Genomic DNA, 16,988 nt, shown 5'->3' with positions numbered 1-16,988 from the left:
TTGCATGAATGCAGCATTTTATTTTTCGTGAATGATCTCACTTGGGTTATCATTACTCGAAGTTTATTAAGGCTTTGTGACTGATGTGTTACAGCACCTTCTTGCTTGACTAATCTTTCTAAAGGAACACTTAGCCAAGTTGCCCCCCACTGTGAACGTCAAAGTTCAATCCACTGGGACATGAAATTTGCATCATCAATCTCCCACTGTAACCCAAGGGTAGAAAGATACGGCTTTTTCAATCCTCTCCTATCGCAATTCAAGGATACAGAATGTGAAGCTCTTTGGTCCTTTACCTTATTTCCAAGGTATCATACCAAATGCTCATGCACAAAATGAGGAAATTCTTATCCGAAGAAACCTCTTCCCATTACCTGGTGGTTATTGCTTGCTTGTTCATTGAAGCCTTGTCACCTAACACGACATTTGTCATTTTGTTTTATCCACGTTTGGACAACAAATTTTAAAAGGATAGTCCTGATTTAGACCTTTTCCTTTTAGACACTTCAAATTTGGTGTGTTCTAAACAACGGTCCTGTTTCAGATTCCTTCATTATTTAAAAATTTCTAGAGTAATATGCAAAACTCCATTTGCTTGAACATTCAGTCCATCGAAAGATTATCGCAACAAACAAACAATATGTTATTGAGAACAAATCTCGAAATGAATGAGTTAACAAATTTTGCTAAGATAAGATGAAAATAGACAAAATGAAATTTTATTAGGGAACAAAGCTTGAAATACATCAATCAAGGCAACAAATTTTGCCAAGATTCAAAATATAAGATACGACAGGTGCCCCAGATATCGCAGCACGAGCTTCCCTGCATAAATTTTCTAAAGACCATTTAATATGTGCCTAGGGAATCTACAATATTTTGTTGATACCCCAAGATGTCGCCTACCCTTTCTTGTGATTCAGGTAGTAAGACCACCACATGCCCCAGGTCTTGACCCAAATTTGAGCTATCTCGTTCACCTCATGCTTTATCAAAATTTGAGCCGCCTTTTTCAGGTTTTCAACTCAAATCCCCCTTGGTCTCAAGGCGCCTTTACGGGTTTTCACCTTGGCCTCTCCTTTTTTTTTGTTTTTGTTTTTGTTTTGTTTTTTTTTTTTTTGGACCTTCAAATTTTAAGTGAAATATTTCTTGACTGAGTCTGAGTTCACAGGATTTGGCAGGCTTTTACCATCCATTTCGCTTAAGATTAAAGCCCCTCCTGAAAAAGCCTTTTTTACCACATATGGACCTTCCCAATTTGGCATCCATTTTCCTCTAAAATCCTTTTGTAGAGGAAGAATCTTTTTCAACACCAAGTCCCCCTCGTAAAATTCTCTGGGACGAACTTTTTTGTTATAGGCTCGCATCATTCGTTTCTGATACATCTGACCATGACGAATAGCTTTTAACCTCTTTTCTTCTACCAAGTTCAGCTGGTCATATCGAGATTGAATCCATTCAGCCTCATCCAACTTTAGTTCAGCTAATACTCGAAGAGAAGGAATTTCAACTTCTATGGGTAAAACTGCCTCCATCCCATAGACTAAAGAAAACGGCGTTGCCCCCGTAGAGGTCCTAACAGAGGTACGATATGCCAGAAGGGCAAAAGGTAATTTCTCGTGCCAGTCCTTGTAGGTTTCAGTCATTTTCCCTACAATTTTCTTGATATTTTTGTTAGCTGCTTCCACGGCACCATTCATTTTTGGACGGTACGGTGACGAATTGTGGTGTTTGATCTTGAACTGACTACAAACTTCCGCTATTGAGTTGTTGTTCAAGTTTAGTGCATTATCTGATATAATCCTTTCAGGCATCCCGTATCGACATATGATCTCTTTTTTCAGAAACTTGCTAACTGCTGACTTCGTGACATTTGCATACGAAGCAGCCTCCACCCATTTAGTGAAGTAATCAATAACCACAAAGATAAAACGATGCCCATTAGAAGCCTTCGGAGATATTGGCCCGATAACATCCATTCCCCACATGGAGAAAGGCCATGGAGAAACCATAACATGAAGAGGTGACGGTGGTGTGTGCATTTTGTCACCATAGATTTGACATTTATGGCACTTTTTGGCATAATTAATGCAATCCCCTTCCATTGTGGACCAATAGTACCCAAATCTCATAATTTGTCTGGCCATCGTGAAGCCATTGGCATGCGTTCCACAAATACCTTCATGCACTTCTTCCAAAATTTCTTTAGCTTCGACAACATCCACACATCTCAACAATACTTGATCTTTTCCTCTTTTATACAAGATATCCCCATCCAAGACATAATCGATGGCTAATCTCCTCAATGTCTTCTTATCATTTTCCGTCGCATGGTCAGGGTACTCACGACTCTTCACATATCGTAATATGTCATGGTACCAGGGGCGATTATCCTTTTCTCCTTCATTGTCGATGTTGCAACAATGGGCTGGAGCCTCATAAATGCTGATCTGGATAGGCTTCATATCCTCTAGCTTGTTCACTTTGAACATAGATGCCATGGTAGCCAAAGCATCAGCCATCTGGTTCTCATCTCGTGGGAGATAACTAAAGGTGACACTATCAAATTCCTCAATCAATTCCATAACCAATTTTCGATAGCGGACTAACTTGGGGTCTCTTGTTTCCCATTCCCCTTTGAGCTGGTAAATTACTAATGCAGAGTCCCCGAATATCTCTAGCACCTTAATTTTCCGTTCTATGGCTGCTCGGATGCCCATAATGCAAGCTTCATACTCAGCCATGTTATTTGTACAATCAAAATCCAATTTGCTAGTAAAAGGGTAATGATCTCCACTAGGGGACACGAGTACTGCCCCAATTTCGTTGCCTATAGCATTTGAAGCTCCGTCAAAACTCAACTTCCAAGGACCACCTTCTTGGAAATATTTCTCTACAGTTGCGATATACATCAAATCCTCATTTGGGAAATCGAAGTTCAATGGCTCATAATCATCCAGAGCCCTACTTGCCAGGAAGTCCGCTATTGCACTCCCTTTTACAGCCTTCTGGTTCACATAGACTATGTCAAATTCAGATAGGAGAATTTGCCATCGGGCCATTCTTCCATTCAAAGCAGTTGATTCCATCAAGTATTTCAGAGGGTCCAATTTAGAAATTAACCAGGTGGTATGGTACAACATGTACTGTCTCAGTCTCCGAGTTGTCCAGATCAGGGTACAACATAACTTCTCGATTGACGAATATCTTGTTTCGCATTCGGTGAACTTCTTACTGAGATAATAGATTGCTCTTTCTTTTCGTCCTGTCTCATCATGTTGACCAAGCATGCATCCCATAGAATTTTCAAATACAGCCAAATACAGTATGAGCGGTTTGTCTGGGCAAGGTGGCATCAGCACTGGGGCGTTGGATAGGTAATGTTTAACTTTTTCAAAAGTTTTTTGGCACTCCTCATCCCATACACCTGGATTATGTTTCTTAAGGAGACGGAATATAGGATCACATTTCTCGATTAATTGTGAAATAAACCGAGCGATGTAGTTCAGTCTTCCTAGAAAACCTCGAACCTCTTTTTGAGTACGCGGCGGAGGTAACTCTTGTATTGCTCTTACTTTGTCAGGATCAATCTCGATTCCTCTCTCACTGACCACAAACCCAAGCAATTTTCCTGATCTGGCCCCAAATGTGCATTTTGCTGGATTTAACTTTAGCTGAAATTTTCTCAACCTCATAAATAATTTCTTAAGGACCTGCACATGTTCCTCTTCTGTTTTAGATTTCGCAATCATGTCATCAACATAGACTTCCAACTCCTTATGCATCATATCATGAAACAGTGTTACCATGGCCCTCTGATACGTTGCCCCTGCATTTTTCAACCCAAATGGCATCACTTTATAGCAAAATGTTCCCCATAGGGTTATGAATGTAGTTTTCTTCATATCCTCAGGATGCATCTTAATTTGGTTATATCCAGAGAAACCATCCATGAAAGAAAATAGTGAATGCCCCGCTGTGTTGTCTACCAAGGTATCAATGTGCGGTAAGGGAAAGTTATCTTTTGGGCTAGCCTTATTTAGATCTCTATAATCTACACACATTTGTACCTTCCCATCTTTCTTAGGGACAGGAACGATATTGGCCACCCACTCGGAGTATTTGACCACTTGCAGGAATCCAGCGTCGAATTGCTTTTGCACCTCCTCTTTTATTTTTAATACAACATCTGGCCTCATTCTTCGGAGTTTTTGCTGAACTGGTTTGCAATTTTCCTTTATAGGAAGTCGGTGTACTACAATGTCAGTACTTAGCCCCGGCATATCTTGATATGACCATGTGAAGACATCTTTGAATTCTCGAAGTAACTCAATGAGGTCTTGTTTTACTTCTTCAGCTATGCATGTGCCAATCTTCACCATCTTTCCTCTTCTAGGTCACTGTCTCTCTGTCTCCTTGTGAGGTAGGATTTGTTTCTCTTCTTGCTCTACCATCCTCAACAAGTCCTGGAGATAGGTTGCAATCTGTTATCTTCAAAATCTTGAGATTCCTCTAAACACACATCTCGATCAAAAGGATTTCCCAAGTCCATAGTAGAGTCACTCATGTCATTGATATCTTGAGACCTGTTATAAATACCGAAAAATGTACAGGGAATGTATGAATTTAAGAATTCTTATTTAATATGGTCATGAATGAATGAAAGAATGATCAGGAATGAAGGCATCCAAGATGACTATTCATGTGAAAGAATGTAAAGAATTTTAAAAGAATATATACTCAAAATGCGAAAATATATTTCATTGAAATCACAATGTTCAAATATAAGCCCCTTTCATTTCACAAAAAGTTTCATTTTCTCTAAGCTTATAACAATTAGCATGTTTTGAATATTACTCTGAAAAAGCTCTAAAAACTTCAGGCATTTCTTCTGCAGTCCAATTGTTTAAAACACTCCCAGGTTCAATGGGATAGATGCCTGATGTACTTCCTTCTTCAGATTTTTCTTCCGATATGGCATTGATGTTCAAGTTTCCTAGCATTTCCTCTGTGATCTCCCTTCTTGGAGTCCTCAGTCCAGAATACATGGTTCCTCCCGATACAAAGGTCTTGGATATGTGGGGGAAAGCCATCGGTTCCCAATCAACTTCTTTTCCGTTCACACGTGCCTTCCTCCTCTCTTGTCTTTTCTCCAACTCTTTTCTTCTTTGCTTAGCATTTGGTTTAAATCCTAAACCAAAACGGTCTTGCTTGTCCTTCAGCACTGGTGCCTCTATCATTCCTTGAAGGCATCTTCCCAGTCCTTTTCCGCGCATAGCTCCTTTCCCAACTGTCATTTGTAGCCCCATCCTCGTGGCCCTAGATATGCTGGGCATCGGGATCTTCTTTCCTTCAATAACAGAGGTTGCATTTACGAACTCTAAGGATCGAAATGAACATTCAACTGCCTCATCATCTGTTCCCAAATATGGTGCGTCACTGGTTACCGATGCAATGATATCTTCCTCAGCGTCAATCGTAATTAACCGTCCTTCTGTTACCAATTTCAACTTCTGGTGTAATGATGAAGGCACCGCTCCTGCTGAATGAATCCAGGGTCTTCCTAACAAGCAGTTATACGAAGGCTTGATATCCATCACTAAAAAATCCACCTCGTATATATTCGGGCCAATTAAGAGGGGTATTTCTATTCTTCCCATTACCTTCCTTTCAGTACCATCAAATGCTCTCACTATATTCTGGCATGATTTCATGTGAGAGCTATCCACTGGTAACCTATTTAAGGTGGATAGGGTAAAACATTCAAGGTGACCCATTATTAATTAGCACTCGCTAACGATACTCCCGCAACGAGCAAAGATATGTAATGCTTTGGTGGCTCCTCTTCCCCCCGGCGGTATTTCATCATCATTAAAGAAAATGAAATTGTCGGCACTGATATTGTTAACCAAGCGGTCCAACCTATTCACTGAGATATCGTGAGCGACATAAGTTTCATTTAGCACATTAATCAACGCATTACGACGTATCTCTGAACTTATAAGCAATTCGAGCACCGAGATACGAGCCGGTTGTTTATGCAATTGTTCTACCACGCTGTACTCGCTATGTTTCAAGAATTTTAGAAATTCTCTAGCCTCATTTTCAGTTACCGGCTGATTGACTCGCGGTTTAATTTTGTCTGTTTTTGCTTTTCCCAACTCAACCGCTAAGGCTTTTCCTTTTCCGGATTCCACTCTCGCGTTTGCCGGATCATAGCGTTTTCCACTTCGTGTATAGAATCCTTCATCTTTTCCTGAAGCGTTTACCAAGCTTTCTTTCCCTGAAATTGTCACATTGCAGTCGTAATTCCAAGGAACCTTTTTGCTATCCTTGTAAGGAAAGGATACAGGTTTTTGGATTATGATCTTTGGCGCTATTTGAATTCCAGATTCTCTGCTCATTGGTTTTGAAATAATTACCACTGGGTGGCTAGCCTTTTGGACTTTCCCCGTGGATCCTTCTTCTGCAGCATAAACTTCTCCTTCTTCTAGTTCATTAATCTCTTCGTAAAACTCCAACTCTTTGTTATCCATTAAGTTTTGCACCATGGTTCTGAATTCGGTACATTTTTGGATGTCGTGGCCTTCTTCTGCGTGGAACTCACAAAACTTACTTGCTCCTTCAGGCCTTTCTATTGAATCTTGCTTGATGCGACCCCCTTTCACCATTTGCTTCCAAATCCATTCAAGGGGGGTCCTTATCTCTGCTACATTGGCTTTGACTCTCCTTCCTCCATTCTCAATTATCGCGTTCACCCCTTCATCATGATTGGGCAACGGACTTTCCGTGTTAGGTGAATCACCAAATTTGACAACGCCCAATTTGATAAGTCCTTCCACTACCTTCTTGAAAGCAGTACAATTTTCTATTGAGTGTCCTGAAATTCCGGCATGATAGTCACACTGAGCGTTTGTATCATACCATTTTGGATATGGGGGTTGTAGAGGACTCAAGTAACGAGGAGCGACAACATACGCATTAAATAAATTCTGGTACAGCTCCTTATATGTCATTGGAATGGGAGTGAACTGGGGCTTCTCAGTATTTTGCCTCATTCCCGACTCTTGCTTCGATGAGCCCTGTTGATTAGTAACCGCTTTCCTTGGTTGACTTACGATGAATTGATTTATCGTAAGCATTCACATTATTCACTTCATTTTCTCTTTCCTCGGGTCGTCCTTTTATTGTTCTCCCTCCGTCTATTCTTCCACTTTTAATAGCATGCTCGATCATTTCGCGCTCATGATTATATCCGAGAAATTCTTTGAAGCGCTTCCCAACATGTGAGTGATGAATGGGGCTTTCAATGTATTAATAAAAGCGTCGTCATTTCTTTCTCCAAAAGAGGTGGTTGCACCTGACCGCCGCTTTCTCCACCTTTGTGCATACTGCCTAAAGCTCGCGTTGATTTCTTCTCCAAATTCTGCAGAGTTATCCTGTCAGGCATCATTTCTGAGACATGATCGTATTGTTTCATGAATGCCTGTGCCAAATCTCTCCAAGTAGCAATTTTAGATCGGCTTAGCTGATTGTACCATTTTAACGCCGCGCCTGTAAGACTATCCTGAAAGCAGTGTATTAATAATTGATCATTATTAATATACCCCGTCATTCTCCTACAGAACATAGCAAGGTGAGCCTCAGGGTAACTAGTTCCATTGTATTTTTCGAATTCCGGCATCTTAAATTTGTAAGGAAGCACCAAATCCGGAACTAAGCTCAGATCTTTCGCGTCTATTCCACGATAGCTGTCGATACTTTTTATCGCCCTAAACTTTTCTTCAATCCATTTCCATTTCTCCTCAAACTGCTTTGGTAACTCTTCCTTCATCTTGTCTTTCTCCGCTACTTCATCGAAATCCGAGACAACCAGATTATCACCAAGACCAGAACCATATCCGACCTGAAGGTTCTTCGATATTGAAGCATCACCTTGACAATGCTGAGGCTTAATCGAAACAGAAGGTTTTCGTATATGTGTTTCAATCTGAATTTGCGCATGCGGAGGCGTGAATCCTGGAGGAAAAAGTGGTTCATCATTGTTCCCTTCTTCATCGCAAATTACAGGACTTTTCCCTTTATCCGTTCCCTTTATTAATTGCGTCAATTTAATCATTAGGTCATCTTGAGATTCCTTCATCTTTTGTACCATGTCTTTCTGGATCTTTTCCACCTGTTCTTTCATTTGCGCTTGCAACTGGTCTTGCATTTCCTTTTGAAGCCGTTCTAGTTTTTCCAACCTTTGTTCCATTATTTTTGACTTAGCCCGGGTGCCGTAACAATGTCGATTTTCCAGGTTAGCTGAAATAATTTTATTCAATTAGGGTCCTTTAATGGTTGTTAATGCATATAATGTGATGCAATGCATGAAATGAATGCAAAAAAAGGGACATTGATTCTAATTCAATTCCATTCTGAAAACTTTATTAGAAAACAAACTTCTTTACATAAGGTGGATTACAGATACGACTTAGCCCTAATACCCAAAACTCTAATTTTCTTAAGTAACGAGGCTAACTCTTGTCCTTGACTTGACTCTAATCCGTACTTCACGCTCAACACATCAGCTTGTACTGCTAACGTCTGCAAATGGTCAGCCACCTCTCTGATTTGAAGCACTGCTTCTCCCATAATGTGATCCCTATCTCTTACTTGGTTCTGAAAGTAGTGCAACTGCTTGGCTTGACGATCTTCATTAGATTCCAAGTACTCAATCTGAATCTCGCAATTTCGCAATGCTGCTTCTAACTCTTCAATTCTTTCCTTCATTTTTTCAATTCTATTTAAGCTTGCCCTCAATTCCATCACAGAATTCTGATTTCGATGCCGATGAAGAGATCCTTCAGTCACTCTATTCTCCAGCTCCCCTTTCTCTTTCTGATTCTCCGACAAACTCGTCTTTAAAGTCTCGTTCTGTGCTTGAATTTCTTGGAACCTCCTTTCCCATTCATCAGCCTTATTCTTTTCTTCTTGAATCTCTTTGCGCCACTGTTCAGAAGATGTTCCCAACCCGGCAGTCCTTATTGATAATCGCAACTTCTTATAATCTGTTTTCAAACTATCAAGATCTTCTTCAGCCTTAGCTTTCCCCTTTTTTAATCGTTCAGCCTCGAGCTTCTGAACGTCTGCGTCCAATCTTAAGTTCATCTTTTCCTCTTCCATTTGCTCTATCTGTTTTTCCAACTCTGCAGTTCTTCTTTCGAAATCCTGTTTTAAAATTTCCAGTTCAGAAGGGACGACCTTTAAATGTTCTTCTAATGACTGACTGCCTTCATGACTCGATTTGGGAATATTGTCATTGATTCTTCTGACCCTCCATTCATCGTACTCAGGAGTCGTCATCGGTCCTACAGCCAACCTCTTCATCCGTCGAGTTTGGTTCCACGCATTGGATATCTCTCGAATCTTCTTTTTGTAACCATCACCCCCATACGCGAATTCACACACGGCTAGTCCCTGGGTTGCGGGTATAAACTGTCTTGACCGGTATTGTCTGAGCACTAATAACGGGGCATATCCAATAGCTCCCCAGATTCTAAGTAGGGGGACCCAATCAAAATCACCACACCGATACAAAATTTCGTCTGGAAGTAAACACGGAGCTCTTCATTCAATGTCCTCTTCTTGCAAGGTCTGAAGAATTGCCATCCATTTTTCCATCGAAATATCATCTCTTCGCGGTGTACCTACTATCTCCTTTAGTGGCGAATAGTTTTCAGAGAAGACCCGATATGACACCTTATCCACTTTCCAAAAATGACTGTGGAACCACGCAAGTAACAACTGTACACATCCAACGAATCTGCCTTCACCCGCTCGTCGACAGGCATTCAATGATCTGAATGTTTCTGCTAAAATTGCTGGAATCGGAGTAACTCCCTTGTCGAGACGGTCGAATAGATCAGTGACTGCCTCATCAATATGCCCCAAAGCTTTGGGAAAGATAACTAAGCCGTATAGGTACAAAGCGAAGACATCTACTCTCTTTTGTACATCTGGATGCACTAGGACCACATCTTTCAAATTCCTCCAAGAAATACATTTGTTATCCCCTTTTTGTTTGATTCGGGCTGTGACCCACTACTCACTCATGCCTGTTATGTTCATCAATCTTCTCAAAAAGGGTGCATTTGCAGCTCTTGAGTAGATTCTATCGACTTGACTCTTCGAACACCGAAGTAAAGCCATATATTCTTCTATCGTAGGTACTAAGTCGACTTTTCCGAACGTAAAACAACTGTAGGCGGGGTTCCAAAATTGCGCGAGAGCCCGAAACAGGTGCTTGTCTACCTTCATATCTAGCAAGTACGGTAAATCCCCATAATCGGAATAGAACAATCGTCATCCTCCTCGCTCCATCGCCCCAAATTTCTTTCAATTCTTACAAATTGTTCTGGGTTACACTAATACGGTGAAGTCCCATAACTCGATTCATATCCTTCACCAAACTATCCCTTTCTCTCGTTGTGTCGTTTTGACCAAATTCGGACCGTCGATTATCTTCCACCTTATCAAGAAATCCCTTTCCATGATAAGCTTTCTTTCTAGAAACCGAATATGAACCAACGCCTTTTATAATGAAATGCCATGCGCTTGAAATGTCATGCATCCAAAATAAAACAAAGAACGTTAGTATCGGTATAAACATACAATTCAAAACAATGCGAAAGAATAAAAGCATATATCGGTGTTTCCACTAGGGTTTGGAGTGGCTCTACCTAGGGTAAGGTCCTAAGGTTCACTACATGAGGTTTGGCTCTAAAGATAGGGTACCCGAACCAGCAGATTCCTCGATCTTCACCCATTATAGACTCATACAGACCGAGTTCAGTTCAGGGGAATACATTTCCCTATGGCTGCACGGAGATGAAAATCTCACGAAGACATAGGTACAGATGTATCCCGAAAGTGATCTACTATCCTGCACGGAGGTGAAAACCTCACGAAGGAGTAGCTTCTCACTTCCACTTAAAAGGTGTGACCAACGGTCATGCAATGCAATGTGCAAAAAGATACCAAAATTTAAACCACCACAACAATTATAAACCACAACAATGACAATTATAATACAAACGAATGAAATGCAATGAAAGGATCGTATATTTAAATCAAGTTTTCAAATTTCGACAAAAAAACAAAAAGTAATCAACTCGTGGCTTGACTCACTTATTTTGAAAAATTCCCCAGTGGAGTCGCCAAGCTGTTGACACCATTTTTTTTGACGGAAAACGGGGTCGACTTGGTTTTTTTAAAAGAAACAGAGTCGCCACCAATCCTTTTGAGGTGTGATTGGGTCACCTTGAAAAGGATGTTTTAATAAATAATTTGATTTTATTAAAACAACGGTTTTGGTCTCTGAAATTTAGAAAACGGCACGGAGTCGGTTACGCACGAGGAAGGATTAGCACCCTCGACACGCCCAAAATTGGTACCTAGTTGATTAGCTAATGTTTTGATGTCGAAAATTGAGAACTTGAAGGAATTAAAATACGATCCTTGTATTATAAAAAAAATTGAAAAGAAGCATATTTCACGTTATTCGAGAAAGAGAGTCATATCCAGAAGTTAGAACACGATGTCTCAATTCCCGATACGTGAATGAAAATGTTTATTTAAAATTTTAGCCCTCTCGGATTTAAAAGAGATCACGACCAAGAAGTCGAGACGCGATTTTTTTAACCCGAGATCATTTAAAATTTGAGTTCAAAAGATTCGTACATTTAGATTTATCGTGAAAATCGAAACCCAGAAGTTAGGTACGACCTTCTCGAATCTAAACACGAAATATTATTTATTCAAAACAAATTTTGTTAAATCGAGTATAATAAAAACACGAAAACCGTAACAAAAATACGAAAGCAAATTACATTTTTATGCATGGTAAAACCATAATGAATATGAAAGTATAAAAGTATAAAAATACGAGCAATAACAACGATATAAAAGGCCAAATCTACAACATAAAAATAACAAAGTATAAAAACAAATGAAATTAAAACATTCATTCAAAATAAAATGAAAATGAAACAAATAAATAGTAAATACGATTAAATATAAAGATATATATAGGCAAAAATTAAAATATATGTATATATATAAATATATATATATGTATTTACAAAGGTTAAAATATGTACATATATATATTAAGAAAGGCATAAATATTACAAAACATAAGAAGGTATGTATGTAGATAAAAAATATACAGATGTGGATTATAAAAATAAAATAAGATAATATATAATATAATATTTTAAAAATAAATAAAAACATAGATATGAAATAATAATATATATAATATACATGTTTTAATTATATATATATATAGATAGATATGTATATAAAAATGAGTGTTTACATATTAGATAAGTTAAAAAAAATACGTATATGCATAAAAACAATTATAATAATAATAATAACAATAATAATAATAATAATAATAATAATAATAATAATAATAAAATTGCTAAAATATGGATTAAATCAGAATAAAAACGGAAGTACTGGGCGAAATCGAAATAAAAAAACAAAAAGGACCAAATTGCAACGCGTGCTGAAAAGGGAAAGGCCAAAACTGCAAATAAACCACAGGCCCAAAACGCAGCGTTGAAATGGGCCAAGTCGGAACAAAATGAAATTGCAGGGGCTAAATTAAAAATAAGAGAAAATAACGAAAAAAGGATCAAATTATAACACGCTGCAAAATCGGGGATCAAGCAAAATAGCCCAAAACTAAAAACACGCGGATCCTCCGGTCGTCGGTCGACACGCGGATCCTCGTCTTAAACGGCGCTGCTTCAATTTGGGTATTTAAACCCAAATTTTCAAGAAAAAAACACCAAATTTCATTTTTCTAAAATTTTCAAAAAAAATAAAAGAAAACTCTCTTTTCTCTCTAAGGCTCTACCTTTTGGGGTTCTCACCCCATCATGCCGATCATCGCCTTGTCAAGACTAATAGTTGCCATGGCCATCAAGACGCTGGTGGTTTAAAAATTCAAAAGGTATTTTTTTTGATTTTTTTGCAAATAAACTGCTTTTTAATATATATATGTATATATGTGTAAAAGATTAAAAATAAATAAATATAGAGAATAAAAGATGCGAAAAATAAAAAAAATCACCTTTTCGATTTTTTGTTTATATTTCCGGGTAAATATTACAAAATAGATGAAAAGAAAAAAAAAAGCCCCTCCAAACATAATAGATCTGGCTTTTTATAGCCGAAAGAAAGAAGAGAAAAAAAAGTTTGTCTTCGTTTCTGCTTGCGTGTTTGCCATCTTCTTTGCAGGTGATGTGACGATGGCGGTGGAGTTGGTGGCTACCAGAGGAGTGGCGGTAGGTCTGGGGCAAGTGGCCAATGGGATATGCGGCGACAGTACTAGGTGCGGCGCTAGGGTTTCAGACTTTCTGAAACCCTAGTTTTGGCTGTTAGCTTACTGGGCTAAGACATTGGGCCTCGGGTTTGGGCCTGTTCTGTAATGGATTGGGCAGGTTAGGTTAATGGTAATTGGGTCTGTTTGTAATTGGGTTCCGGGTTAGGCTAGTTGGGTAAGTTAATTGGTTTTGGTTCAATTGTTAACAGGTTTTGTGTTTTGTTTTTGCTTGGGCTAGAGGTTAATTGGGCCCGGGCATGAAAATTGGGCTTGTACAATACACATGAAATATAACACCCCTCACCCGACCCAATTGCCGGATCCAAGTTACGAGATGCTACAATCATTTTCAAAGTAAAAATAGACAATTAATATTCAATTCACACATAATTCATACAATCATAATCAATTCAATTCAATAATCACCAATTACAACCTTTCCCAGGTATTATATGAGCCTATGTACACTCTTGAATCAACTCAAAATTTAACAAGGACTGATTTGTAGCATATTCAAAATTACAGATGAATAAATATATCATAAATAAATCCTTCAAACATTCAATCATGTTATAAACACTTAGATATCTTGATATACAATTAAAATCCGAGCCTTAGTCGAGCCTACAAAAGCTCTTAAGTTGACCCGAGCTTGAATAAGGATCAATCTGTAAAATTTTCAAAATTTGAGAACAAGTATCGATACCTATATTTAGGGGTGAGCATTCGATCGAATCGAATCTAATCGAATCAAAAATTTTCGAGTTAATCGAGTTTTCGAATCTCATTTTATCATCCTAACTTTATTTGAAGTTTTCTCGAATCGAGTCGAGTGAGATGGAATTCGAATCGAATCGAATCGAATATATTTGTTCGAGTTAATTTTTAAAAAATAATTTTGAGTCCTTGTAACTATTGTCACCCATCGTAATAAAATTTGTCCACCTTAATCAATTTTTTTATTAACTTTCATCACCTCATAATTTATTTATTAATTTTTATATATTGATTAGCTTATTTGCTTGCTTAGTTGTTTCAATTATCTTTAGATTCTTGTCACTATGTATTTTGGAATTAAATAATATATTAAATGTAAAAATATGATTTTTAATAAAAGTTATTTTAAAAATAAAATGTGAAATTGATACCAATATAAAATTTTAACACGAATATTTTATGGCATAATTAATAATTCAATTTTAATATAAATATTCAATATGACTAAACAATTCAATAATATAAATAATATAAAATGTGAAATTTAATTTAATAATATAAATAGTAGATATAAATAAAATTATTACTATTTATGTTTAGTGATTTTTTGGATAATTTTGATTTTTATTTGAGAGTAAAGGGTGAGAAGTAAAAGTTTAGGGGAAAATAAAAAGTTTTGGGGAATAAAAGTTTGAGGGAAAGTAAAATTTTGGAGGGAAATATTAAAAAAAAATTGGAGGGGGGAGGGTTTGGGGTAGATGGGAGGTGGGATGGGAAGGGAATAAAAGTTTTAGGGGAAAAGTGGGAGGAAGTAAAAATAGTGGGGGAAAATAAAATGTTTTGAGGATTTTTTGGAGTAAAATTTTGAGAAAAAGTAAATGGGAGAGTAAAATTTTGATGGGAAATGGATTTTGGGTAGATTGGGGGGTTGGGAGGGGAGGGGAGTAAAAGTTTTGGGGGAAAAGTGGGAAGGAGTAAAAGTTTTGAGTGAAAAGTAAAAAGGTTTGGGAGTTTAGGGTAAAAATGTAAAATATTATAGTTTAATATTCGAATTATTTGAATTATTCGAATTATTCGAATTATTCGAATTATTCGAGTTATTCGAATTCGAAAACTCAACTCGATTCGAACTCGAAATTCGAAAAAAAAATTCGAGTTGATTCAAATAACTCGATTAACTCGAATAACTCGATTCGTTTAACTCGAAATTCGAATTTTTTTTTCGATTTTTTCGAATCGAATCGAGTTTTGCTCACTCCTACCTATATTAGGTAATGACACCATTTCTAGCTTCGATATTTCAAAAATTAAAATAAAATGCTCAAGTATTGATACCTGGAACTTAGCACCAATACCTATGTTATAAAGTATCGATACTTATTCTAGTATCGATACTATTTTTAGGACCAATGTTTGAAAATTTCATAAAATTTGGTAAAGTACCTATACCTTTGCCTATGGTATTGATACATTTTACCAGAATGTCAAAAATCACACAATTTGAAACTTTTTACATGCTCAAACCAACTCAAATTCAATGGTGTTTATAGGCACACTATAAACCTGCAAATAAACGACTTAAAACATATCAAAATGCCATAATTTATCCATTCCTCAATCAACAAATCCAACATAGCTCAGTTGACATTCAAAACTCATCATTTCTATTTGTAAATCTCATACCAAACCAATTATACATTTCAACCATTCATGCCATCATATTATCATGCCATCTATACTCAAGATACCATTTGGATGCCATTCAAAACATCTCAACATATTTCCCAAGAACAACTTTCACACATGTGGGCATTAACCTTACAAAATTTAAAATTTAACAAGGACTAATCTAACTATCATTTAGGTAATGACAATCACAACCTATATAAATGTCACAAAACCAAATACAATACAATTAAAGTCTACCGTATCAATGGTTGGATAGTGTAAGCTCCGAGGTGATCCGATTGACACGTTTTGCTAAACCGAAGATCTACAAGGAAAATAGAGATAACGAGTAAGCATTTTGAATGCTTAGTAAGTCCATATGAAATTTACTTAACTTACCTTAGGCATCTTTGGCAACCTTACACTTCCATAATCATTTCAACAAATGTATCAAATGGGTTAGTTCGATTACAAGTCATGAAGTCATAATACAATTATATAAACATTTAACATTCCATCATATGACATATACCAACTAGTTCATTTTCAACTTATAACATATGCATATAATTTCATTCATATATATATATATATGCTCCAACCATTTCGTTTTCATATAGTACCATTTCTATTTCTATTTCTATTTTCGCTCAGAGAACTGAAGTAAATTGAATTCAGATACTTGAGACTAATTTGATTACATATGCTACCATTATCGGGTTACTAACACTAGCTTTGGATTTAGGTTGCTAACACTAGCTTGGTTCAATGCTGCTAACACTAGCTTCAGAGAATCCGCAACATATGTTGGACCTCAAGCCATCGAATTAACCACTTATTACAACACCCGTTTTCCTTTTGAAACCCTAATGGCATGTTATTCATATTCTAATAGTTTACTAAGTTCACAACGGCTTTAATACCATTTCCGTATCAATTCAACCCCCCTATAACATTTTATACATACAACATAATCCATATAAACATTTCTTTACCATTCTATACCTCGTATCAATTCATAGTTGTCGTATAATTCATACTTTACAGTTTAGTCCTTTAGATGTCAAAATCATCAAAATTACACATGTATATATAAACTAAATAGTATAAACACACAATTAAAACAAAATGTAATAGAATATAATAAGTTCCAAATGAACCTACTTGGAAAAACAACAAGCAAACAAGGTGTCAAGGACTAATATGCAATTTCTCCTTTTCTTTA

The 16,988-nt window shown here is 37.1% G+C and overlaps 2 protein-coding genes across 2 annotated transcripts; both read right to left on the bottom strand.

Moving 5' to 3' along the window:
* Positions 1–1,133: 1,133 nt before the first annotated feature.
* Positions 1,134–4,298, bottom strand: LOC105778941 (uncharacterized). Its single transcript, XM_052629262.1, has one exon. It carries the CDS (start codon positions 4,281–4,283, stop codon positions 1,134–1,136), a length of 3,150 nt encoding a protein of 1,049 aa, XP_052485222.1. The 5' UTR covers positions 4,284–4,298.
* A 1,485-nt stretch (positions 4,299–5,783) lies between these two features.
* On the bottom strand, positions 5,784–7,058 carry LOC128032008 (uncharacterized). Its single transcript, XM_052629261.1, has one exon. It carries the CDS (start codon positions 7,056–7,058, stop codon positions 5,784–5,786), a length of 1,275 nt encoding a protein of 424 aa, XP_052485221.1.
* Positions 7,059–16,988: the final 9,930 nt, after the last annotated feature.

This window comes from Gossypium raimondii, chromosome 4, assembly GCF_025698545.1.
Source record: "Gossypium raimondii isolate GPD5lz chromosome 4, ASM2569854v1, whole genome shotgun sequence".
Taxonomy (NCBI): Eukaryota; Viridiplantae; Streptophyta; class Magnoliopsida; order Malvales; family Malvaceae; genus Gossypium; species Gossypium raimondii.
The sequence above is the reverse complement of the archived record's forward strand: the minus strand, read 5'-3'. Positions and strand labels throughout refer to the sequence as shown.